This window comes from Gopherus flavomarginatus, chromosome 9, assembly GCF_025201925.1.
Source record: "Gopherus flavomarginatus isolate rGopFla2 chromosome 9, rGopFla2.mat.asm, whole genome shotgun sequence".
NCBI lineage: Eukaryota > Metazoa > Chordata > Testudines > Testudinidae > Gopherus > Gopherus flavomarginatus.
In genome coordinates, this window is record NC_066625.1 from 9,555,677 (window position 1) to 9,582,011 (window position 26,335).

Below are 26,335 nucleotides of genomic sequence, written 5' to 3' on the forward strand. Positions count from 1 at the left end.
GGTTGGCTTGTTCCTGACAAGGTGGCATGATCTAGATGAACATAGTAGTCCCTAAGCTAGAATAAATCTCCTAGTTGTACTAATGCTCAGGAGTTATGCAACTTTCTCCAGCCCATGGAATAAAAAGGTACATTTCGCTGTCCACGCATAGTCTGAATGTCCCTGTGTGAGCACTTCATGGCTTGCAAAGGGTGTACATGCAATGTTTTTATATAATTATACATAGAACTGTAGCAAATCTGTCCCACCTGGGATTTAGCAATTGTCTCTTTGCTCAGCACTTCAGGCAGTTGGAAAGTCACAGTGACAGCTAGGATAAAGCTCTGGTCATCCTGCTCCAAAAAGAGCTTGGGCCAAAGAAAGATCTCCATTAGGAGTGAGCCATATAGGGGTTATAACCAGGGCTTGGGGTTTTTGGTTTTAACCAGCAAATACTAGTAAAACACCCCCAGTTCAAAATAAATGAGATTGTTGTTCATCCAATATGCACCAGAAAAATACCAGAAATAGTTACTCAATTTATGTTGACTTCGCTCCTTTCCCAGTGCAGTTTGTTTACATAGGTGATGTTCCTGATCCCAGGCTTGTGTCTAAGAGCTTGTTTACACTGGGCAGTAATGTGGACTCTGGGGGTGTGATTTCTACAGCACAGTAATGTGTTGCACATTCATTGATCTGTGTAGACCCTGCGGGTGTGCACTAACGGTGCTCTAGTGTGCTTTAATGTAGTGCTGTTTGAAACAGTACTTTGTGTATAAAAGACAAAGCTAATTTTTTGACATCTACATAGAACTCAAAAATTGTTAAAAGAAAACCAAAAATGAAACTAATAAACCCTGAAAAACAAGTTATAACACAAAAATTAAGCCGTTCTGATTCCATCCAGTAGGTGGCAATGGTGCACGTAACCAAATTCATCAGTGTGCCTTATGTAAATATATACATAGCAAAAGATCATGAATAGCATCTAAATAATTTGAAATGTTAACTATATTGTCAAGATGCTGCTCTGAGCACAGGCTACAGTTATTGTCTGTCTCCATTCAGATTCTGTTGTGGCTCTTTAAATCAGTTGTTTTATGGATTCTCTCAACAATATTGCTGCCACAACAGTGGGATTGCTGCAATGAGGAGTTTTGTTGCAAATCTTGACATGTTTGATCGCTCCCTGCAGCTGCCTGCAGACTGGGGCAGTGCTTACATCCCAGCGGGATGGCGATACAGCTGCTGCAGTACTGCCATGTGATCTGTAGCCACAGAAGTTCCCCACTTTGAGGGAATATTGGGGCAGCAGGCAGCGCCCTCTGGTGGGAGGATCTACATGGTGCTCCAGAGCCCTAGGGTATGAGTCTGACTCTCAGCACCCTGCAGCCTGGCATGACACAATAGGTTGTTCAAGCAAAGCCGCCTCTTCTGGCGTGGGGAAGGGGTGTTGCCAGCCATAACAATCTGTAGCTCTGCGGGGTTTGTTCCAACACAAGGAGCCGGCTGTTCTGAAACATGTTTCTTCTTCTGTTTTTCAGGCTTCTCCCATCTGCCCAATGGGCTCTACCCATCATACATTCCCCTGAGCCACCTCGAGCCCCCCCGCAGCAGTAGCCCCCTCCTGGCCCAGCTGGGTCAGCATAGCCTCTTTGAGTCACAGAAAGGTCAGTCTGCTTGCATCAGTTGTTTGGAACCAGGGTTGTTGTCTCTCTCTGTACAACTGGCATGGGCTCTTCTTCTCCGTCCTCACTGGTCCTTCCCCATTCCCATCCTCTGAGAGACCTCTCCATCCACCCTCCTTACCGCTCCCTGCATGGGGGCCCAAGCCTGGCAGGGTGCTCCCTGGGAGATGGTGGGGATTTTATTAAAGACTGTGGCTGCACTGAGGCATTGCCCTGCTTTTTAACATTGGTGCCCAGCTGCTAGTGTAGCGGCACCAGTGCGAACCACCAGCACCGACAGGTCAAATGCTCTGCGCACCGATGGAACAACCACTGCTGGAAATGGAGGTTAGCTGTTGCGGTGCAAATCACGGCTTATGGGGGCTTCCCCTGGGTGGCCGGTCATCGGTAGCTCTAATTAGGGCAGATTCCTGTGGTGGCCATCCAATTTCACCGGCACGCTCTTCCGTGTCCAGAGATCCTCTGCCCAGCAGCCAGAGAGAATCAGCCCTTAGGTTGTGCTGATTCCTTCCCTTCCCCTGCTCCCTAGAAGGGAGAGACCTCATCCCTGGCAGCCATCGCCCTAGATTGTCCCCTTTGACCCCTTACCAGGCTACTTACCAGCCGTCAAACCATTGGAACTTTGTCCCAGTCCCCAAAAGGTTAAGGGGGTTGTGCTGTCTGATGATGGGCAACAGGAGGGGTCCAAGCTGAGCTCAGTCTGGAGTTAAAATGCAGAACCACAGCTGGCGGCTGGGTGATGCTCTGAGAGCTGAGCCTGGAAGGAGGCCGAGACACTGATTTTGAAAAGTACCTTGAGACCCCAGAAGAATCTTGACCAATCAAATAAGCATCATTAACCCTCCACAAGTGTAGTTAACCCATCTCAGCCCCTTCGCCCAGGCTTTGTATGAGGCAGACACTCTGTGGCAGCAGATTCTTGGGTTGGTGCCCTACCCTTCAGAAGAAGAGAGGCTCGTGTGTACCTCCCTTAAAGGCTCAGGCAGTTTCTCCATTGCATCACTGCTGTGCAGAGGACCTGGGGGCCTGTCTTTGACAGAGGTGCTGTGATGAAGGGGGGATTCTTGGCAAGATCCTTCTCCCTTTCAGTCTGATGGTTGGGATTTGGTGGGGTACGGACGTGTTCTGGGAATCCCATTAGAATCCTGGCTCTCTGCTAATGCTAAGGAGTAAAGGTTTGGGATTTGTGCTGCCCCCTTGCCAAGAGCATCTAAATGCTCGTCCCATGTTGGTCTGACCCCATTTTTCCCATGTTCTTGAGTCACAGACTAGAGTTTTTGGGCTTGTGATGGGAGCAGTCGCAGTTGGGAGTTTGCAGTGGAGAGAAACCAAGGTAATCTTGTTCCATTTCATTTTGCAGATGGGTTTTACTTATCCAGCCACGCAGGACAGTCTGCCTTGCACCCCCAAGCCCCTGTCTCGAGGACAGCGGCCAACCATGCGCCAAGCGCCCTGCACCGTGAGAAGGACCTCGGGCACCTGCACAAGAGCTCCAAGGAGGGCCTGAAAGACGCCCCCGGAAAGGAGCGGGCCTGTCGGGGTGACCTCTCCCTACACTTCCCCAAGAAAGATGGCAAGCCAAAAGAGGAGCCTCGGCCTCGCAGCGTGGTGGATCTCACCCAGGAAGCCAAACCCGACAGCGACCGGAAAGGGACTGGCTTGGAGAAGCCAGTGAAGGCAGGGGAGCGGCTGTCCCCATTCCTAGCCGAGCACATGCCAAACCGGGGGGCCGGCAGCGGAGAACCAAAGTCCAAGAATCCGCTGCAGACCTCTTCGCTCAACAACTGCAATGGCGGTGGGGACCCCATGCTGAAAGCTCTCGGGAGCGAGCAGGACCGCTGTGCCAAGGATCCCAACCGCCATGACGAGAACATGAGGCCTTCTGTTCATGCCCACTCGGACAGGCTGAAAAGGGGCGACTCCGCCATGACCCCGGGAGGCGCGTTGCACATCTCCTGCAGTTGCCCCTCCCCACACCCCTCCCAGCCAGGGAAAATGACGCCCTCCTCTGCGTTCCCTCCCCAGTCTGTCCATTCCAGCATGTACACCATCTTCCCGCCGGCCAAGGAGCCCGGGAGGGAGCACAAAGTGGTCGCCCCCACCTTCGTGCCTTCGGTCGAGGCCTACGATGAGAGGAATGGGCCCATCCAGATTGCCTCCCAGGCCCGGGACAACAAAGCGAAGGACAGGGACATGGGCAAAGTGGGTGTGTTGCAGTCGCCTACAGAGCGGGGTCACACTGACACCTCTCGCACGCTCTTGTCCCAGGACTTCTCTTGCCACAGCGATGCCAAAAGGATGGAGGCCCTGAGGGAGAAGGGGTCCGTGATCAGGGCCAACTCCATGGTGCTGAAGAGGCAAGTGGCTTCGGAACCCTTTCTGAACCGGCCCGGGCTGGGCTCTCCGGAAAGCCGGGAGTTCCTGGCCACCAAGGGCTTGCTGAGGTCATGCCCGGAGCCAGAACACCGCGCCTGCGAACGAGACCGCTTCCAAAGGGCCGGCTCCAAAGAGGCAGCTAAGATATATGGCACTTTGGACTCCTCCAGGCAACATCTGGACCACCGGCAGCTGAAGCCGCCCGAGCATAAGTGGAAGCCCTTTGAAATGGGCAACTTTGCCACCACCCAGATGGCTGTGCTGGCCGCCCAGCACCACCATGTCAGCCAGGTGGAGGAGGAAGTCAAGAAGGCATACCTCGACCCCAGTGGCCTGCAGAGGTCTTCAGCGGTAGGGTCCCGGGGCACATCTGACGTTCTGCACTCCACCTCCCACAGCGAAGGGTCTGCCATGCAGAGCCTCATAAAGTACAGCGGCAGCTTTGCCAAGGAGACGACTGCTCGGCAAAGCAATGGCAAGAAGAGCCCCTTTGGCGGGCTTGGCAACATGAAGCTGGACTCTGCCCAGCTGGGCACCTCCAAGATCCAGCAGCTGCTGTCCCAGCAAGCCGGGAAACAGTTGAAGAGAGACCTGGAGAGACCAGAAAGTGCCAAGTCCTTTGGCCGAGAGAGCATTGGGTCACAGGGCGAGGTGGAGGTCAGGCACCTGCCCGTGGGCATCGCGGTGGCGGTTGCTCGGCAAAAGGACAACAGTGGCAGTAAAGTGGGGCCCAGCCTTGCTGACCGGGATCGCTCCCTCTCCCTGAGCAGCATAAAAGGTAGGACCACGGCGTCTGTCTGAGAGCCTTGAGCTCCCTCCCGTGGGACTGAACTCTGCCATGCTGGGGTGTGCCCAGAGGGGAAGGATGTATTGAGATGCCGAGGTTGATCTGGGCTCCCCTCTCTAAGCTGCCTTTGTGGAGCGAGGGTGAATGAGAACAGGATGGGGCAGAGGAAGCTAAAACCTAGATGCTGTTTGGCTAGGGGGATCTGGTTGGCTCAGGAGCTTGGTTAGAGCCCCGGGAGCCTTTCCTCTCCAGTATCAGGAAGTCAGCCAGCATGGTAGCGAGAGCTGGCCTCTGCTGGCTGTACCGCAGGAGCTGAGTTCAGTAGCCTCAGTCTGCTTCCCCGTGTACCACAAGCCAAAAGTCTCACGCTACCAGGGACACTCGCCAACTTCCCCTTGTGAGCAGCCTCTGCGGGAGGCCAGGGATTGAAGGGGCGTTGGGAATCCTCCCCTCTCACGCCTCCAAGGCCTTGGCAGGGTGAGGTGCAGGCACAGCTTGCGCTGCAGCTGCCTGAGCGGTTCCCATTCTTAGGATCCCACCTCCTTGTCCTAGGCCAGCAGGCGCCTGCACCTGGTTCCAATGCGCCTTACAGGGTGCATGTTGCCACTCCCCAGTAATAATGGGTGCACCTCGTACCCGTTATTTAATCTAGGATTTACAATGGGTTTAAATGGAGTCGGACCAAATTCAGCCCTTGCTCAGGGAAGAGACTACATTGAACGTAGCTATTGTCTGCTAAGACCGAATTGCTCCATTGCATTAGTCAAGCCAGGCGGGACTGAATTCAAGTAACTATTCAGCTAGCCCAGTGGTTCTCAAACTTTTGTAGTGGTGACCCCTTTCACACAGCAAGCCTCGGAGGGCCACCCCCCCTTATGAATTAAAAACACTATGATAAATTCTGGAGGTGAAGCTGGGTTTTGGATGGAGGTTGACAACTCGCGACCCCCTAGGTAATAATCTTGCAACCCCCTGAAGGGTCACGCCCTCCTGTTTGAGAACCCCTGAACTAGACTAAAGGTGGTCAGGGAGGGTTTGCATATGTAACTCCCCCCATGCATCAAATAGAGAATAGATTCTCCCAAGATTGGGAGCTAAATGCAGTCATCTTCTGGGCTCTTGGTTGGCTATTTGATGTTAGTCAGAAGGCCTGATGGACAGACATGGAGCTGCACGGTTTTAAAGCCAGAGGGCTGCAAACCTGCCATTTGAGTCTTCATTTAACTTGTGGAGTTTTTTTTTATACCAGGCTTCTTATGTTCATTCTGTCCTGCATTCTGGTTGTGATGTGCCCACCCTGACCCTGCACTACACAGAAACACACACACTTTCTCTGATCATTTTTAACAGGTTTCCTTTTAAATCTAGCACCCCACCTATTTGATTTTCACTGCCTTTCACCTTTCTGAGGTGCAGAGATCACCCGAGGGGGCTGCTGTCTGACTGAGTTCACACCTCGGGCCTTGTTTTAAATAGAAGCATGGCGTTTTAAGAGCAAACCTCTGAAAAAACATACTTGCAATTGGTCCAACTGACCACTGGATGCCGCTGCTGTGCAACACAGATCAGGCTGGGAAGCACACCTGTTGGTGTGTGCAGCCTGAAACAAATGACAAATCCCTTCCTGAAGCTAATGGGCTCAGTTTTGGAAGGGTAGTGAGAAGGGAGTTGGTTACGCTTTGGGATCAGTCTGAGTGCCCATGAAACGAGGGGGTCGCTGGTATAGGTTAGAGCCGGGGTTTGTGTACAAGCTGCCACCTGCTCCACAGAACGGGTCACTCTCCTGATGGAAAACCCCGGTGAGCTGTCTGCTGCGGTTGTGCCTTGGCTGACCTTGCCTCCTGCAGTGTCACGTTGGGAGAAAGGTGGTCTCTGCAACAAGCCCCCAGCTCCTTTAGGGTTTAGCTGCTTGAAACCAGCCCATCCAGTGGCACTTGAAAACAAGCTTGAGGCCAAGTGTAGCTTATGGAAGTGTGATTCACCCTCTGCAAAAGTTGGCCTGGACCGAGAGCCATTTTGGGGCCCAGCCTCTGAATGCCTTTGAGGAGCTGCCCCTGTCAAGTATGTTGTAGAAATCCACTCTGCGTGGCAAAGGCACTGGTAGCCATCACGAGGATTCCCATAACGCCCAGAATAAAAGGCTGCAGCTCTTGGTATGGACAGATAATTGGCACTCTAACAGTCCCGGCCACTGTGTGGACATCCAGAAAGTAGCGAGGGATCCAAAAGGACCCCCAGACTGAAAACCATAGTGTCTTCAGCTCTAGTGGAGGGGCTGAGATCCTCTCTGCCACTTTGGCCAACTGCTTCTCTACCTACCAGCATTACCCCAGTTTTATCTGGATGAAGACCTTCCTCCAGATAAGACAAAACCACTGAGAGCTTCCTGGTGCTGGAGATCCCATGCTTCACTGTCACGGCCAACAGCCTCTTGTGCACGTCAGACAGGAGGAGCAATGGGATAGAGCCCAGAGGGAAAATGAACCATTGCTACTCCCAAAGGCCCATCAGTAAGCAAAGAGCAACTCAAGTCTGACTCTGGCAGGGGCCAGCAGGAACATTTAGGCTGCTCAAATAAGGCCTTGTCCCGAGCCTGATCAAGTCAATACCAGTCTTCCCAGTTAATTCAGTGGTATCTGGCAGGCCCGTACCCTTAGTGGTCTGCTATGATTAGAGCTGGTCTAGAGTTTTCATTTGAAATCTTTGTGACAAAAAATGAATTTTTCATCCAAACAGAAATTTCTCTGGGAAACGTATGTTTTTGACAAAAATGTTTTTGGGCTGTCAGTCACCGAAAACAGACAAATTTCAGCTGGTGTGGATGGGGAGGCAGGGGCAGGATTTTCAGTGAAACCAAATAATTTGTGCCCTGAATGTTTCCGTTTTCAGCTGCTGAAGACCAGAAATCCAAGAGTTATTCGGCTTTTTTTATGAAAACTTTTTACAAAAAAGTGGGGTCCTTTTCTCAAAATTTTTTGCAAGGAAAAAGAAATCCCCCTCAGCAGCTCTAATGATGGCATTTACTTGTGTTTCCAAAGTAAGGGGACCAGGTCAAGGGTTGGGGGCGCATCCATTCACAGGCCCTTCTCATCACATAAACTTGAATTGATTTTAAATGAAGGTGTGAGGGTCTTTTTTTCAAATCACTTTAGTTAAGCTGGTGCAAGTCTCCTTTTTTTTTTAGTTCAGTTTGATTTTTAGTTGTATCTGGTTTTAAAAAAAGCAGATTAACCTAAACCTACACAAACTAAAATCAGAGCATCTACTGCAGTGAAGAAGTGGCTTGCACCAGTTTAACTAAATCAGTTTGAAAAACAATGTAAATTAAGCTGATGCAATGTCATGTAGAGCGGCCACGACTGCCCTTACCTGACTTCCCAAGGATATTGTCGTGTTAGGGATCTTATTTATAATGAACCTCTCTTTTCTGCTCTGTCATTTCCCTGGTGTTTGGGGATGCCTTTGAGTGTACCATCCTGCTCTCCGAGTGCATTTTAGAGTAGCATTGAGGCATCTCTGAGACGCATGCTCCCAATAGAGTAAACACACAGTCAGTGCAGGGGAACAGCACTGGAGTCAGTCCTTCTGCAGTTGAATAGAGGGGTCAGAGGGGATAATGACCTTGTGTTTCCAGGGTCCCTGGGCGCTGCATCTTACACTAAAATACACTTCTAACGAGATGCTCCCAATATTGTAATAACTCCTCCACCCCACCCTCATTGCAACAAAAACAGACCCAAGGGAGTGCAGTCGACAAGGGGTAACAAGCATGGGGCTGTCAGGACTTCTGCTGAAAGAACGCCTGGTTCAGATGGGAATGAGTCCAAGAGCCTAGCAGGGAGAGTTGGGGCTCACTGTATGTAGGTTGGAATTCAGCTAAGGAGGAAATTAACATATTTTTGAACCCATTCCTGCTTTGTTGAGAGGCTGAAGCATCTGGGTTATAAAGCCACACTATTCCTTTGCCAACTGAACTGACCGTGTTCTGATCTATGTCAGCCTCATTAACACAGCCAAGGCCCAGCGCCCAAGCTCAGCGTGCCGAAGGGGTGTGGGCTATCGAGCTGATGCATCTTGGTCGAGGGAGGGCCTCGGTACTCCAGAGCAGAGGGAGGAAAGTGATGGGATTTGCAGTTTGGGTCTCAGAATTTATGGCAGAGATGCAGAAATTCCAAGCTCGAGGGAGTAACCTCCTGGCAGTTCCCAGCTATGAGCACCTCTGAACCCGCCAGTCAGACCTGGTCACCCTGTGTTCCTGAAATGCCAGGTCCCCTGACCTTGTCACCACTTCTCTCCATTCCTCCTACTGGCACCTCTCCTCTGTCAGCCCGCCGCCTCGCCTGTACTCTCCATGTCCGACCTCCTGTCTGAGCTGGGATTGATTGATTGGCAGTGCTGAGGGAGCCTGAGTGAGACAAACATGTTCATTCATCTTAGCTCTTTACTTCACCAGAGGGGCAGAGATTCATCACCCCGGCCATCACACCCCAGCCCAAACCTTGTTCTGGAGAGTCATTTTTCTCTCTGTTAGCAGCCTCCTCCCCTGAAACCCCCGCCCCATCCCATTCCCGTAGACCCCTTGGGTCTTTCCACGCTCTCCTCTGCTGTGGCTTGAGCCATCAGAAGGCCTCATAGCCAACACGGGGGGCTGTTCGTTAAGCCATTCAGGCACCCAGACCCTCCCAGCCTCCATTAAATGTAATTTACGGAGCCGAACTAAAAGGCTGCAAACAAAGGTTGAATTCTAACAGGCCTCCGGGTCTGTTGCTAAGTGATGGAATTGGCTTTCATACAGAAAATAAGGCCGTTCTTTTTCTTTCTCTACTGTCCTTTCCTCTTGTGCACCAAGAGAGATTCTACTAATAACATTAGCTTGCTTGCGCTGAGTGGACGATGCGTGAATGTTTAAACCTTTGAAGAAAGAGAAAGCAGGCTTTAGTTGGCTAATCTGTAGTATTTGGCAAGTAAAATGCAAGTATTTAGTACTGGGCATTGGTTGCCAAGGAAACAGACCTAAGCTTTTCCTCTGTGCATAAGTGATTGAATCTGGTATGCACTCCATGCGTCATGTTCATATAGATGGACAAAATGGGTATTCACGGACAGGGACAATCGCTGGTTTGTACAGAAAAGGGACCGTCCCTTTTATGGGAGGGGGAGTTCTGTAAGCAAGAACAAATGGGGTGAGGTGGGGGTTGGTTTAAAAAATAAAAGCCCAGCTATAAATAGTAGATCTGAAATAATATAGATGGCAAATAAATAAATAAAATAAAATAAGCTCTGCAAATAGAAAGGCTGGTGAGGGGACACGCCAAGGAGGGAAAACAGCCCATGAGGTCATCAGCCAAAGTGCTATACCAATTTCAGCTGCCGAAGAGACAACCAGGCCTTGATTAAAGCTAAATAAATCAAAAGGGCTCTGAATGGAAAAACCTGGGTGATTGGGCTGCGGGTGTGTGTACGTTGGCTACGTTAGCAAGCTCTTAAAATATTCCCAACCCGAGATCAGTTGGCGTTGGATCACAGCACAGTGTTTGGTTGTAGATGAGCAGAAGCCACACTTAAGATGGGTTTGCTGTACACTTCCCCCACTCGACCCATGCTGCTAGCTAACTTGCTGGCTGTCCCTGGAAAAATCCATCTCCTCTCCTCTCCTTTCCCTCTGCTCTGCCTTCAAAGACCACAGACAATCCCCTTGGTGCTGCCTGTTTGACAGGGGGAGGAGTGATGGGTCTCCCAGGATAGCAGGGAGAAGCATGAGGGCATGAAGCGGCTCAGCACAGAATTCCGCTGGAGTGTAGCTTTTTACATGCCAGAGATAGGGTCCAAATGCCCTGCCCATCAGCCCGTCTGAACAGGGCCTGTGCTCTCAAGCTGTGCTCCTGAGGGATTCAACCTTAGAGGGGTCCTGTCTCTGTCTTCCAAGAAGTCACTCACAGGGGTAGCAAAGAGGATGCTGCTCTCTTCACTGGGGCATGAGGCTGCCACCGAGGACCGGCTCTAGGCACCAGGAAACCATGCACGTGCTTAGGGCTGCACAATTCCAGGGCTGGACTTTGAGAAGCGTATGGAAGCCATTAAAATTAGGGAAGGGTTAGCTAAGGGGTGCCAGAAACTGCCATCCAGCTTGATCTGCCAGCTCAAGGAAGCCGCGGCCTGTGGAAGCTAGTGTCCATAAAGTGCAGTGTCCAGCCGGGCTTCGAGGTGTATGCTGGCACCATGTGAAGCCCCTTGAGAAGGCTAGTTCAGATGCTCGAGAATCGGGCGTGCGCCTTTCCACCTGATGCCCACTGGAAGCAAGCAGGGGGAGGAGGTGGGGGAGATGTTTCACTACAATATTCTTCCTGACAGTAGAAGCTGAGGGAATTGGAGTCTTGACAGCTAAAAAACACAGACTGTCCAGGTCTGCTGAAATACACAGCAGAGCCTTGCCTTGAAAGGATCCTTGTCAGCAGAGTAGACTTAATGTTGAGATGCTTCCTGGTGCACCAGTCCTAGCTAGAAGGGCCTTGGGAAAGGGATGCAAATGAACAAAGGTGCAGCTCTGTGAGACAGTGCAGCATGGCTGCAAGCCGCCCTGTTCCAAGGGAGGCAGCTATTAGGAATTTGGATCGCTGCCGTGAGTGGGGCCTCACCAAGACCGAGGCTGGGCCTGCTAAAGGGGACCTGCCTGTGTCTGGTCAGGGGAACAAGGAGGCATCATAGAAGATGAGGGTTGGAAGAGACCTCAGGAGGTCATCTAGTCCAATCCCCTGCTCAAAGCAGGACCAACACCAACTAAATCATCCTGTGCCATTGATTTACTGGGAACAGGGATGGGCTTTATTAGCTGTCCCCCACTTCCACCCCCAACCCTCCCCCCAAAAAGTACTAGGCAAGGGCAATAATGAAGTGTGTTAGTAACAGCGCAGGGTGGGGGTGGGGATAAGAGGCCTAGGCAAAGGCTTTAGAGAACGGTGAGGAAAATATAAGGCAACCTGAGCTGAAAATACCCTTGGGACACAGGAATTGCCAGACTGGATCACCCCCAAGGTCCGTCTAGTTTCCTGTCTCCGTCAGAGGAAGGTGCAAGAATCCCCACAGTAGAGCAGGATAGTCTGCTCCCCACGAAGGTCTCGTCCTAATCCCTAACAGAGATTGTCGAACACCCTGAAGCAGGAGGTGGTTATCTTTCCCTAGCAATTTGTTTGCACTTGCAGTTCGAACTCTGGGTACTCTTGGTATCCGTGTAAGTGCCCAGTCCCTCATTGGATCTTGCTGTCTTATCCCAGGCCCTAGAGCTGCAACACCTTCCTGTGTCTGGGCCAGAGCTGGCTCCAGGCACCAGCATCCCAAGCACGTGCTTGGGGCGGCAATCTGCAAGGGGTGGCAGTCTCTGTGTTCTTGCCCCCAAGCAGCGCGTGAATTGCTGCTGCGGATGGTGGGAGCAATCCGTGTGCCGTTAGGTGTTCCATGGTGGCGGCAATTCGGCAGCAGCTTCTATGTCCAGCTGTCCGGCGTCGGCGCAGCTTCTGTCTTCAGCCTCCACAGAAACGCGTGAGCCACTCTAACGGCACACGGACTGCCCCCGCCATCCTCAGCAGCAGTTCGGCGCACTGCTTGGAGCGGCAAAAACAGTAGAGCCGGCCCTGGTCTGGGCAGAGTCCCTTTCATGTCACTTGGATTCTGTGCAGAGACAAGAGCTCTATGCTAACAGATCAAGGCTGTTGCTTCTCTGATGCCTATTGCTTTTCTGGAGTATCTGTGTCCTAGCTCTCTCCCCCTGCCCATGGTGTTGGGCACAGAATGCTTTTATTAGAGTGAGTGCGTGCGTAAGGTCATAGATTTATAGACTGTAAGGCCAAAACGGACCATTAGGATCATCTGGTGTGAACGCCTGTACAGGACAGGTCAAAGAACCTGACCCCAGGATGGCGGCTGTAGTTCACACAGATGTTGTGGGCTTTGTGCAGATCGTATAGAACGAAGTGCAGTCTGGACTTTGTCTTTAAGAATCAGTTCTTCTTGGTCTTACCTCCTTTCTCGTTTACCTTGGCAGACGATTATAGCGGGAGAGCGCAGGGGACAAACTTCGCTAAATTCAGTTGCTTGAAAGTACATATTTCAAACCACACAAGACTGGGACAGGAATAGTATGCGAAAATAATCCCTAAGCCCCAGACTCCCCATTTAGATAAATGTGTCTGTTGATCAGAGACATGATCAAGATACACTAAGTCCCTGCTCCCAGTCCCTTCACTCTAGCTGATTTTATGAACTACTTGGAGGGCTTAGAGCTGCAGCCCTTTGGAGATACTAGATGGGGACGATAGCCGTTGAAACACAGGTGCAGAGGGGAGACTACTTGGCATGTCTCAGACCGGAAGAGAGCTGCTTGTCTTTTCAGGGACAGCACCTGTGTTAATTGCTGATGGTTTGTGTCTTAGGGCATGGCCGCTCAGATGAGGACTGTGGGGATGACCGCACCCGCCAGAGGGACAGTCACTTCCTGGCAGGGCGTTTGGAGCGAGATCAGGAGAAGCTACTCAGGTGAGGTTCTGTGTTTTGCTCCTTCAGGTGTGAACTAGGCCCTCTTGCAGAGCACATGGGCTTGGGGATGCACCTAGCGAATTGTGCTTGAGTGCTTGGGCATTTACCCTCTTGAGTGAAGTCACGGATTTAACCAGCAGTGTGGCAGGTACCCACGTTTGAGCACAGTCAGCACTTCTGGTGCAGCTCCCCCCTGGTTCGGCAGGGAGCACTGGATTTTAGGACCCCAAGGACAAAGACCAGACCTTGAGAAGGCTGGGAATTGGGAGTGTGGAGGGGGGACTTAGAGTGCATCCAAACCTGCAGGCATTGGGTGTGTGTCCGGAGCTGCCTAAATCTGCACACACAACGATCCTTTCAAACTGCCCTGCAAGGACTGAAACTACACCAGACCTTGGTGCAAACCCATAGCTGCTGCAAATGAGAGGCAAGATGGAGAGAGACAGCTCTGGGTTGACAGAGGAACAGGACTAGCGCGGGGAATGCTGGCTGAGCCTATTAACCTTCCTCTTTATTCTAAGGGAGCCCTGGGCACTGTATGTGTCCTACTGATCTCTCTTTGCATCTCTCATCCATACTTTGAAGACTGATTCTTGGGGGTTCCAGTAATCTCCAGATCCGCTGTCGTCCTCCTTCCCCAGTGCTCTGGTTCATCGCTAATTGACATCCTTTGTGCTTCTCAGTCTGTTCCTTTAGCCACGCAACATGCCCAGCACGAAGATTGACTCTAACTCTTCTGTTTTTACCCCCCTAATGACCAGAGAAAGCAAGGAGCTGGCAGACTTTGCCCGGCTGCATCCCTCCAGCTGTGCCACAAATGGTTTGAACTCCAACCTCATGGTGACAGGCGGGCCAACCCTGACTGGCTCAGGGCGCTGGTCTGCCGACCCATCTTCACATTTGGCAGCTCACCCATGGCTACCCAGGACAGGCAGCCCTTCCATGTGGCTAGCTGGCCATCCCTATGGTGAGTCTTTCTGGGAGAGGGAGGGTTGTGTGAAGCTCTTGATTTACCCATAAGAGTAAGAGGAACAGGGTTGCTGTGACTGACCATGGTGATTAGTGGCACCGCCCTGATTTCAAGAGGGATGTTTTTTTTAAAAGACTCCTCTGAAAATAACCTGCAGTATCGAGTGCACCTGTAGGTGCTATACATCTGAGTCCCTGTGGGCAGCTGGATAGTCCAATGTCTCTTCTCTCTCCTTGTCCCCTCATTTGATGATATCCAGTGCATGAATGTCTACAGGAGCCCTCGTTGATTGTCTGACCTAAGTTTTGATGATGATTCTCCTTCTAGGACTAGGCCACCCATCCTTGCATCAAGGCATGACTCCAGGCTTCCCCCCTAGCATGGGGGGTGCTATCCCTTCTGCCTACCAGTTTGCCAGAGATCCTCAGTCCGGGCAGCTAGTTGTGATCCCCAGTGAGCACCTGCCACACTTCGGTAAGCACACAAAGAGGATGATTCAGGGGTCCTGTCTTGAAGGAAAATAACCCAAAGCTCAAGGGATAGAACAAGGGATGTGGTCTATCCATGGTAACAGACCATGAGTATACACGTCCAGTAGTAATAGATACTGGAGTTTAGAACTTTCATTCAAGGCTCAAATGGTAGATGTCTGTCCAGAAGGAGCTCTCTGGCACCTCCCCATAGTAAGTTTTTCAAGAATAAAATTCTAGGGCAAGATATGTGTTTTTGTTGAGACAGGGGCACTGGTGGTGAAGCTGTGTGGCACTGGTATGTTGATGGGCAGTGTGGAGGTAGTTCTCCGGCTATTAATTCTTTGGACAGCTTTGTGCAAGCCTTGTAGACCATCTCCTTTCCCAGCTTGACAGTCTCCTGTTGCTCAGTTCTGAAAATGGTCCATTCTGTGGCCAAGCAGGATGGGCTTTGCAGGCTGTTGGAGATCTGTGGACCATAGAATAATAGAAATGTAGGGCTGAAAGGGACCTCAAGAGGTCATCTAGTCCAGCCCTCTGCACTGAGGCTGGATCAAATATACCTAGACCATCCCTGACAGGTGTTTGTCCAACCTGCTCTTAAAAACTTCCAGTGATGATGGGGATTCCACTAGCTCCCTTGATAATAGCTTGGGAACTGGGAAAAATACCTGTCCCAGAAGCTGCTGCAGAGCCTGGGAAAAGATTTGCCACCAGTGCTGCGTCTGGCAGTGTTCTGTAGAGTCTGTAAAGCTACAGTCAGGTTGGGATTCAGCTGTCTGCTTGTTAAATTATTTCACCAGTTGCAAATATGTTACACCAGTTCTTCAACTGCAGCACTGGCTTCCTTATCATCTCTTGTAAAGCCCTGTGAGACTTGGGGCCTGGCTGTCTGAGAGACTGTAGTTGAGGTCAGCTGGGGACATTCAAGCTAACAGTTGCTAGATTTAAATGCAAGTGTGATGGCACCATGCAGCCTTCAAGAGTAGGAGGCTCAACTGTGGAACTTCCTTTGCCCCACGGGTCCGACCCAGACTAGGTTTGCTGGCCTTTCCGGCAGGGCCAAGACCCTCTTGTTGGGTATTGCCTAGATGTGGTGGGGTGCAGAGAAGCATGTGTGAGGGGAGAATTAATGAGGGGGAGTTACTTGCATTTCTGTGTGCTATTAAATTAATCACCATGCAATCTGGGAAGGGAGCACAACATAAATCTACAGCGAATATTAAACCCACCTCTATTGCAGCTCCATGCACTCAGGTTCTGTCTGTTTTAACAGCATGGTTGTGATTGCCTTTGTGTCTTCCCTTGTTCCCTAGCTGAACTGATGGACCGGACGCCCCCTCTCTGGCCTGCGATGTACCCTCCTACAAGAAGCACCCTCCAGCATGCTCATCAGCTCCAGCTGCTGTCTCATCAGCAACTGCTCCGGCAGCACGAGTTGTACATCCTGCAGCAGCAAGCTGCCCATGCCATGGAGCTCCAGAGGAATGCGCAGCTGGTGGTATGTTCTAAGGGCTATGGCAAGCAGGGGGGACTCCCCTGTTTTAAAGTGGATCAACCTTTATGTTCTTGGGAGAGCAAACATCAGCGACCTGCCTGCTTTGTGTGTGTCCCCCCAGCATTCAGAGGAAGAGATCTCCTTAGTAATTCCCAGTCCCTAAGGAAACCGCAAGTTCTGGGGGCATTTGGTATGTTCTAAAGAGCCAAGTTCAGCTTTTGAACACTCCTGAAGGTGGAGGTGTTTGGATGCAGGGTTTTGGGTTGGGGCCATGTAAGCCCGGGAGTCAGCTCACCAGCCAGTACTGCTTCTAGCAGCAACAGAAGTTCAGATTGTCATTTTACAAAATGCGCCAGTGTTGACTGTCCTCTAAACAAGGCTTTCATAGCCTGGATAGTTCCTTCCTGAGATTCAGGACCAGTATTGCCAACCCCAAGGGTTCAAAAATCACGAGTCAGGCCCCAGAAGTCATAAGATTGGCTTATAAGTCATGAGATTTTTTATAAAAAATATGCTTGGGGGCTTTTTTTAGTTTCCTCCTTGTTTTTGAACTTTTACGCTGCATGTTTTCCAAATTAAGACTTTTTAACAATAGAAACTTCCTTTTTGTTTTTAAATGAAAGCTGAGATTCTCACATATTTGTGTCACTCCAGGTGCTTTAAGAAAAACTTGTCACAAGGTTCATGATAAAAATCCCAAGAGCTGGCAACACAGACCTGCTGCCTGGCCTCTCCTAAAAACCTCTTCCTGTTAAAGCATTTACCTCTGGTCCCTGCAAGTATCTCCTGCCAGACCTTCCACTTGCCTTTTGCAGAGAACCATTCCCAAGTCCTGTTCCTGCATCTCCATCTCTGACTGTGCAGGCTTGCTTTTATAGGAAATCTTGCTTCTGGTCTTGTTTAGTCTTGTAGGACCTTTTATGCTTTGTAGATTCTAACCTTATACCCTAAGAAACATCCTCTCTTGACACCCGTCTCTGTTTTTTGCAACAGGAGAGGTTAAAAGTAAATGAGCAGCGAGCAGACATGGAAGAGAAGGTTACTAAACGGAGCCTGGACAATGCGAAATCAGGCCTTTCCTCGTCCACGTCAGGGCTGCTGCACCGAAAGCCTCCTGTTCTGTCTCCTAGCACCTCCACTTCCTACAGCAAGGCCGTGAGTCCACCTCCCCTGTCTCCCAGGGCCTCGCCTGTATCTGTGCTCAAAGCTGAGGTTATCAAAAAGATGGAGGAACCACCTACGCAGCCGGCCTACTCTTATCCTGCCACCCCAAGTTCCCACCCTTCCAGCCCGCCCCCTGCTTCTCCACCCCCTGCCCCTGCCATCCCTCCAAAAGAAGAGGTACCTGAGAACGTGGAGAAGAAAGACTTGGAACTGGAAAAAGAGGCTCCCAGTCCATTCCAGGCTTTGTTCCCAGGTAAGAGAGGCCTGCTTTGGAAGCGCTCCCTTCTGTTTGTGCTTGGCTCGCTTTCTTTCCTCCTCTCCTTGGCTCTTTCCTGCCTCAAACCCTCCCCAAGAGAAGACCAGGTAGGGCCTTTTTAAAGGAAGGACTAATGTGAAAGGACCAATCAGCACTTTGACAAGTGTAGTGCTAGGACTGATGTGTGACACGGCACTGTGGCAAAGCCTTGAGCCGTGGTCCTGTATCTTGTGTTCTCGTCTTTCCTTGGGAGGGGTTAGTTCCTCAAGGTTGCAGTCTATTGGGGGAACAGTAGGGAGGATCCCAGCATGGACGGAGTGAAGGCTGAAGTCTCCCCTCGCCCCAGGAATGGGTTAGGTGAATCTTTTGGTCTTGCATCCTGGGTGGAGAGTGACATCTTGGGCAGAAAGAAAGTTCAGCAAGCAGCAGCCACTGAGAAGGGATAGGGGTTGGCAAGGGTGAAGTTGAGTAATCGAGAACCTGCCCCGGGGGGTGAGCCCCATTGGCACCAGTCACTGTGTATCGTATTCCTTTGGGTCTCTTGCAGAGATTCCACCGGGATATCCATTCCAGTCCCTTCCTGCCTCCTTCGGACGACATTATCCCTACCTCCTTCAGCCTACCGCAGCCTCTGACGCAGACGGCCTGGCTCCTGATGTCCCACTGCCTGCAGAAGGGTCAGAACACATGGAGCTTTCTCCAGAGGTCAAGCCCATCCGCCTGTCTCCATCCAAAATGCTAGAGCCTATTCAGGCCACGGCAGAAGAGGAGTCCTTGGAAGACCGGGTGAAAACGGAAGTAGAACTGGACGAAAGCCAGGGAGCTCTCTGCGAGCAGGACATAGAGGCTCTGAATGCGGCCGCCTCCAGTGCTGTCCCAGGACAGAATATGAACAGTTGCAACCTCCTGTTGCAGGGTGAAGCTCTGAGAGCTTTGGGGCAGGAGCAAGAGGCCCTCCAGAACTGTCAACAAGCGTACCAGGTTGCAGCCTGCCCTGCAGAAACGGAGACTGCGACTGAAGCTGGGAGCAGGGTGGAAACCTGTTCTGTGCATATGGACTACGATGACTCAGTACCACACCTGGATAGTGAGCAGCCTGGGCTGGACCTGGCACCCCAGAGAGAGGAGCCTTCTCTAGCCATGGAACTGCAGAGCAGTGACTTGCCCCAGGGGGGAGAGTTTCCTAGCCTGCCTTCGGATGAGGGGCGGCAGAGGTCGGAGATCTCCTCGTACGCAGATGAGGCGATATCCTGTCAAATCCCAGCTCTGGACATCAAGCCAGATGACCCACTGGCCGGCATGAATGCCTTAGTGGCTGCCACAGAGCTGCCTCAGGCTTGTTCCTTGTTGACAACTGGCAATGGCATAACGCAAGCCCAGGTAAACCTGGAGGTGTCGCCCGGCCTGTCCCTGGAGCACTCCTTTCTGCAAGGGATCACTCTGCTGAGTGAAATAGCAGAGCTGGAACTGGAGAAGAGGAAGCAGGAAATTCAAAGTGAGTTTGGAAAGTGCATTTTGTCTCCTATCCATGCAGAGACTGGGGACCTGGGTCTGCCAGAGCAGCTAGTGCTGCCTCCATACACAAAATCTCCTCTGGGTAGGCGTGTGATGTATATCTGTCCTCAGCCTTAACTGTGGTGTCATGGCTAGCAACTCCACAATGTTTCTGGCATGAGCTTCCTTTATTGTTGATGCTCTAGACTGAGTTGGGAGTCCTGCTCCAAGAGGCTCAGATGTGGGTGGTGTCTGCACTCATCTTCCTTGTATCTGCACAGGTTACAATATGGAGACTAAATGGTATAAAAGTGAAGGTGCACTTCACCCATATGCTCTCGGTGCTGCCAGATTAGCGTCCTATTGGCATCAACGGATTCTGCAGCCATTCAGTCTTCTGCACAATGGGCTCGTTGCAGAGAGATTCCAGTGGGGATCTTGCCTCCAGTAGCTTCCGGGGAGAGGGGAAACTGAGCCTCCTTTCTGAGTGTCCTGCGAGTGGGTTGTAACAGGCTAGATCTCAGGGGTAGGTCAGGGTTGCAGTGAGACAGCTGAAGAACTGCTAAGGCAGAGAAGAGGTTGTTGATCTCTTTGAGGCCTATGGGAGATGTGCACTTTCCCTCACTGAATGCTAAATCCTGAACTTTCTCCTAAGCAGGTCCAGAGAGCTGCCTGGTCCGACCGACGCTGGAGAGCTTGCTAGCTGCCAGCACCCATGTGCTAATGGAGGTTCTGTCAGCCCCCTTTATGGAGAGTCTGAAAACCATCCGGTTGCCTCGAGAATTGAATCCCAACAAAAAGTACAGCTGGATGCAAAAAAAAGATGAACCGGTAAGTAGCTCTTCCTGCCTAGCTTGACAGGACATTGTGAACCTGCCTAAATGTTCCTCCTCTCGCCATTCGTCATTCACGTAATGTTGTATTTCCCTATTGGCTTTCTCCTTCTCAGTCTGGCAAACCTTGACCTTTCCCCCAACCCTCCTGTGTTCGTAGCTGAGCAAAAGTCAATGTGGCGTGATTTAATTTCATTCCTTGTTTGTGTGTCAGCATCATTGATCTCAGCAGGGAGGGGCACAGCTTTGGAGACAGTATTTGTAATACAAAGCCAGCAGGAGAAGCTCTTATGCTATTTCTTTGGCTGTGGGGATAAACAAAGATGGTGGCAGGCTTCCCTTCCCTGGAGATGGAGTTGCAGATTCTTTAACACCAGAAGGTTAGGGTTAGAGGCAGAACGCCCAAGGGCATTTCCCCAGCAAATGGTAGCTACACGCTTTAAGGTTGGTTGTGTTTTGAGCCGTATTTAAATCTGACATAGAGGAGAAAGAGTTCATTGGTTTATCCAGCCCTCTGGCCTTCTCACTTAAGAATTAAAAAAAAAATAGAGGCTGTCATTGGTGCCACAATGTCTCCTAGTAGAACAGGAGCCTAAAATCTCTGGCACAAAGTGAGAAATTGCTGAATGTGTGTGAACCTCTGCACTCGTACCTGACCTGCAAATCCTACCCTAGCTGAGAGGCTTGACCTTAGGGTCACTTTTCTGAAGTCGCTCATTCATCTGCCCTGAAACATTTAATATTATTATATTAAACCACACACACACGCACACACACAAAAATCAACTGGTTTGAAATGACTCTAGAGTTGTGCCCTGGAGCGGAGGAAGGCACCCCACCTCCAGGCCCTACATTGCACTCAGCACCTTTCCAACCAAGGAGGATGGGGAAGTGGCTCAGTTTAGATCCTGTCTATTCTGCCTCTTTATCAGCTGGGAGGGACTCGATGCTCAGCAGTGGTGACCCCTTGCTTCCAGGGGCTGGCCAAACTGCCTCTGCCGGGCTTGCAGCTCCTACTCACCTGGAGAGTAGGAATTTCACCAGTGTCTCCACATGATAGTACAGAGCACTGCTACGAAGCAACCTGGCCAGTCAGATAGCTTGTTAAAGCTGCTTCCTTCGAAGGTTAGTATGCAGCCTCCTTTTGAAATATGACTGTCCTGCCAGTGATAAAATGAGGTAGATTCTTTCCCTTCTGCAGGTAATATGCCACTAGCTGTCTAAATGATTGTACCAGTGGGACATCTTGTCCCTTGCTGAGCCGTTGGATTGGGAAGCAATAACACACCCGTTCTAGTCTTGTGGCTGGCATCTGAATCCCTGATTCCCCTTACCACCTCTGCCTGTCTCACCTTCCCTAGATGTATTCCATCAAGTCTGCCATTGAGAACATGGATGCTATGGAGCTGGACTACAGGATGAGGCTGGCAGAGCTGCAGCGGCGCTACAAGGAGAAGCAGAGGGAGCTGGTAAAGCTGCAGCGGCGCAGAGACTCCGAGTAAGTCACACAGAGGTTTTTTTTTTTGGCTGGGCAACTTCTCTGCCTCCGGGTCCAGGAAAACATTCTCTTTCCCCCACCTCCCCTCCAATGATGCATCTGCCAAAGCTTTGCAAAGCACTCCTAGGCTAGTAAAAAGGCAAACCGACCACCGATGAATGCAGCTGGGCATGGTTGGAGTCTCGGGTACTGGTGGTCAGTGGGCGACCCAGTTAGTGAACCTTGGATTTCACGGCTCAGCTTAGCAGTTTGGTGCCAGACAACGGTTCTGGGTTGGCTTTTGGTGGTGTAATGGATTTCGTTTTATTTTGCTGTTGCCTCGGCTAACAGTCAAGCGTGTGGTTTTTTTAAAGGGAAAAGCATGACGAGAAAAGTAGAAGCTTGACAAGAAGAGGCCCTGGAAGGCCCAGGAAGAGGAAGCATGGATCAAGCACTCTGTTGTCCCCTAAGGAGAGAGGGAAGAGTGACAGCAAGAGCGGAAAGTAAGGCTGGAACACGGGGAAGATGGGAATGTCAGGGTTGTTGCACCACGTCCGACCCGGGGACGGCGTTTCGGATGCAGCGGGGGGTCCCTGCGTGGTGTTGTGCTGGCAGGGCGCGTCTATGGCAGCAGGGTCACTGTGTGGCGTTGTGGTAGAAGTGTGCATCTAGCCCCCTGTGCGGTGTGCGCCTGTTGCTGTAGCAGGAGGGCTGGCCTGGCGTCACGTTGGTAGTGTGTGTCTGGTGCCTCTCGGGGAGGAGACCCCTGATGGCGCAGAGCGTGCAGGCGATGGAAGGGTTCTGTGGAACGCTGAGCTAGGTGAAGAGTGGGGCAGGCAGGCGGACAGTGACAGGAGCTGCCCGAGGCAGGGGCTGTGTCTTTGTATGCTGTACAGTGACTAGCACCTGTGGCCATCCAGGCGCCACCGCAATCCAATGAACGTCAATCTATAGTGACGCAAATGATTTTCACGAATCTGAATGACTTCTGTTCTGCGGCATTCGCTTCCTGGGGCTTTTCTCCTGGGCTTCTGCTGTCTTCCTTGGCCCCTAGTCAGTGGGAAATGGTTTGGCCTGGGTGCTTTCTTTCCTGGTGTCAGAATCACCCTCTCCTGTGGTGCCCACTCTTTGCAAGCCCAACAGGTTTATTTGGACACCTTGCGCAAAGCCCCATTAACCATATTTCTCTGCCCCACCTATTGTCACTGGTTGAGTCTCTCACAGTGGTGGCTCGGCATGAGCTGGCTTCCCAAGCTCTGCATTGTCTTGAGAAGGTATTTTCAAAGGCACAAAGGGGTGTCAGGTGCCTAACTCCCATCGACTTTCACATGCCTTTTAAAATCTGCCTCCTTAGTATTTTGCTTCTGGGCTTTGATGGTTGGAAAGGCTTGGGATGTCCACAGGTGTCTGGAATTTTCTTGTGCGTGCATTTCCATTGGGGCTAGTTGTCATGGGAACTGTGTGGAAGCCTTGCTCTGGAAGCTAAGCCATGCATGCAACTGGCTTCAGCTAGCCTGATCCTGGAAAGTGGTGTTGGTTTGGTTTTGGGTTGGGGTTAGCAGGGGAAGTGAGGTGGGGACAAAGCTGCTGTTTTCTGCTTCTGGGAAATGAGGACGCTCTGCGGCATCAGTGATTTCACAGACATGGCAGCCAGGAGCTGGATTAGCAGGCTTAGTAGGAAGGAGGCAGGTTTTTTTGCCTCTAAATCTTTAGGTTGTAATTGGCAATGATAGGGAACTACAGACAGCGTGCAGGGTAGTTTCATGAAGGCTTGGCAGTGACTCTTTAACCATTTACTCACCTCTCCATCTCCATTCATCAGCTAACTGCTGAAACCAGATGGGGAGCAATGAGACCTGTCCTTCTTGTCTCACCTACTCTTTCCCCTCTCCTTACCCCCTCCCCCCGAGCTTGGAAAGAGATTGAAGAATCAGACTGCAAGTTACCTTTAGAGAGGGACAGTCTAGGAAAAGTGGATTAACCATTCTGTATACTAGTTAGTCTCTCTGCCTGAGACATTCCCCCGCCCCTTTTTAGTTAGTTTTTATCTCTGCTTTGCTGTCTACTCCTTGCTAAAATGTTCATCTCCCACGTGCTCAAGAGCCAGCATCTCAATCTGGATGCAGCCAGTACAACACCTTTCAAGTCCTGTGAAATGGGAGTCTCCTTAGATCTACAGAATCTTAAAAATTAGAGGTGGGAAAAGACCAAATGGTTGTCTCATCCATTCTTCCCCTCCTGGTCCTAACCAGAGCAGATGATTCTCTGCAGCTTTTTTCCAGCGTATTATCCAGCCCAGTGAGTGGGTTCTACCCTTCACAGGCATACGGATCTCTGACTTGTGCTGATATTCCAGAGAATGCAAAGGGAGCTCACTGGCACATCTGTTAAACAGACAATGGGACGGATTCTCAGCTGGTGTAGGTTGATGTAGCTCCATTGAAGCCAGTGGATTTACCCAAGCTGAGGATATAGCCCCAGGTGACCCATGAGTGCCTTTAATGGGGGAGTGGACCACACTTCAATGTTTGCTAGTGGTGTGCAAGGAGGGAAGGGCGATCTCAGTGACCAATCCTTTGCCTGGCTTGCAGACTGAGCAAGTCCTTGCTGCTGTCTGAAGACTCTGAGACTGGCGAGGGGATGAAGAAGAGGCACAAAGGGGCTCTCCCTGAGGAGGACGAGGATGCAGACAGCAGTGGTGGGAAAATGAAAGGGAGGAACCAGAGCTGGGATGAACATGATGCAGCAGCGAGCTTTTCAAATGAGGTCAGTACTCTTGTGGTGTGTGTGTTTGGGGTGTGTGTGTGTGTGGGGGGGAAGCTGTGTTCTAAAGGAAGAGGCAGCATGATCTCATGGATGGGGCATTGGCTTGGAATTCTGGAGACTTTTGGGAGTCTTTTCCTAGCTCTGCTCTTGCCTTGTTGTGTGATATCCCCAATATCACTTCACCTCCCTGAGCCACCATTTCCCCTCCCACCCTTGGCCTGTCTTGCCTGTGTAGATTGGATGCTCTTCGTGGCACAGGCCATCTCAGACTATGTGTATGTGGACCTAGCAAAAGGTGTCTCCAATCTCAACTGAAGCTTGTAGGTGCTCCTGTCTAAATAATATGAGTATGCACCACTCTCAGGAGGTTCTTTGTGTTCCGGTTGGAGCAATGTGTTCCTCAAGACCGAATGCAAAGTCCATTACACCTAATCAGTATAATATCGCTGCCTACACAGTTACTTTAATTAGTACTGCTATTAATTGACTAAATTAAAAATCTTTTGAAGTAGCAAGGCAATACAGACGGTTAAAATATAACAGCGTTGCCAGCTCTCACAATTGCATCACGAGTCTCATGATATTTGGTGTTTTTCTTAAAAGCCCCGATCCTGGAGTCATGTGATTACCCAAGACTCTCAGCTGTCATTTTAAAAAATAAGTAAGATTTTGGCCCTCATGCCTGTCGAATAAAGCTTGAATACGTGCCCTGAGTGTACCTTGATGGTTCAAAATTCAGATTTTGGTATGCCTGGTACTAGGTACCACAGGGCAAAGCATACTTTCTGTACCCCCCTGTGTGTGGCACATCCCCATGGAAATGCCCTTGGAACGTCAACCCTAAGGAGACTGTGCGGAGGGAGAAGGAGACAGCGGAGGCCACATCCGGCTATGACAACAAAGGGGTTAAGTCGTCCCTTTCTAGGCCTTGTTGTTTTGGAGTGCCCAATGAACTGAAGTCAGGTTCATCAGGAGAGTCAAGGCTCGGAGGTATTCATATGTGGCCATTCTCTCTCCCTCCTCTGCAGCTGAAGATCAAGAAGAAGAAGGTGGCGTCAGATCAGGAGCAGCTGGCAAGCAAGCTTGACAAGGCCCTGTCTCTCACCAAACAGGACAAGCTCAAATCCCCCTTCAAGTTTGCAGACTGTTCTGGAGGGAAACAGAAAACTAGTGGAGGCGGCAGCAGATATATGTCTCCCCACGAGCACCTGCCAGGCAAGGAGGAGAAGAGAAACCTGGCCAAGAGCCTGAGCCTGGCGCTGAAAAGTGTCAAGGAAGGTAAAAACAAAATGGCCACCAAAATGAAGAAGATGGAGGTGGGGTTAAAGGTCAAAGGTCAGCTGAAGGTTTCCCATTCACCAGCAATATCGGAAGTTAGCAGCTACTCCTATAGTAAGTAACCTCTGGTTCCTCTCTATTGTGAATGGTTCTTGGGCTTTGTGGGAGCTTTTAGCCTTTAAGTGACAGCATCTCAGGTAGATTGGAGATGGATCTAATTTTGCTTTCCTGTGAAAAAGTCGCCTCCTCCTTAGCTGATTGTATAGCTGATGGGGCAGACTCTTGATGCTTGTTAGGAGTGAGTTTGCATCGTGGTGGGGAGGATGAGGTGTCGTTCGTTCCAAAGGCAGAGGACACTGAGAGCATATTGCACGTCTCGTGCTGGCTGTTCTGCCTATATTGGGTTCAGCTGACTTTATAAAGCAAGGAAATACACTATTTGCATCTGGAGCTGTGGACTGTCTAAGTCCTGAATGTTCCTCTTCTTTTGGGCTACACCTGCCACATATCCCTGCTTTCTTTGCTATGATGTGCTCTCCATCCATCTGCAAGACCAGTCTTCAGGGTTTCTGCTCCAGGGGTTGACTAGTAGTTGACTTGTCACCTTGTTTTTAGGGGGTAATGTAGAGTTGACTGTAGGTGTATGCTAAGGAGGCAGCTGTCAGGTAATGTATATAAGATGGTGCTGGGATAGCACTGAGAATACTATAGTCATTAACAAGCTTGTCCCTTCTGGCCACTTGGTCCCTGGTCTCCTCTAAACACATTTC

The 26,335-nt window shown here is 50.8% G+C and overlaps 1 protein-coding gene across 13 annotated transcripts in view; it reads left to right on the forward strand.

The window, feature by feature from the left end:
• TNRC18 (trinucleotide repeat containing 18) overlaps positions 1 to 26,335 on the forward strand; it is a 91,624-nt gene that overhangs the window by 35,672 nt on the left and 29,617 nt on the right. For 10 of the 13 annotated variants that reach the window (XM_050966520.1, XM_050966519.1, XM_050966523.1 and 7 more), the window contains 13 exons: positions 1,524 to 1,649; positions 3,028 to 4,821; positions 13,257 to 13,359; positions 14,121 to 14,326; positions 14,657 to 14,803; positions 16,116 to 16,300; positions 17,291 to 17,714; positions 18,265 to 19,212; positions 19,867 to 20,042; positions 21,406 to 21,542; positions 21,896 to 22,024; positions 24,113 to 24,287; positions 25,316 to 25,679. In XM_050966520.1, the coding sequence (XP_050822477.1) occupies positions 1,524 to 1,649; positions 3,028 to 4,821; positions 13,257 to 13,359; positions 14,121 to 14,326; positions 14,657 to 14,803; positions 16,116 to 16,300; positions 17,291 to 17,714; positions 18,265 to 19,212; positions 19,867 to 20,042; positions 21,406 to 21,542; positions 21,896 to 22,024; positions 24,113 to 24,287; positions 25,316 to 25,679 (4,914 nt within the window). The remainder of the gene's footprint in view (positions 1 to 1,523; positions 1,650 to 3,027; positions 4,822 to 13,256; positions 13,360 to 14,120; positions 14,327 to 14,656; positions 14,804 to 16,115; positions 16,301 to 17,290; positions 17,715 to 18,264; positions 19,213 to 19,866; positions 20,043 to 21,405; positions 21,543 to 21,895; positions 22,025 to 24,112; positions 24,288 to 25,315; positions 25,680 to 26,335) is intronic. The other 3 variants (XM_050966524.1, XM_050966526.1, XM_050966527.1) reach the window with 2 other exon arrangements.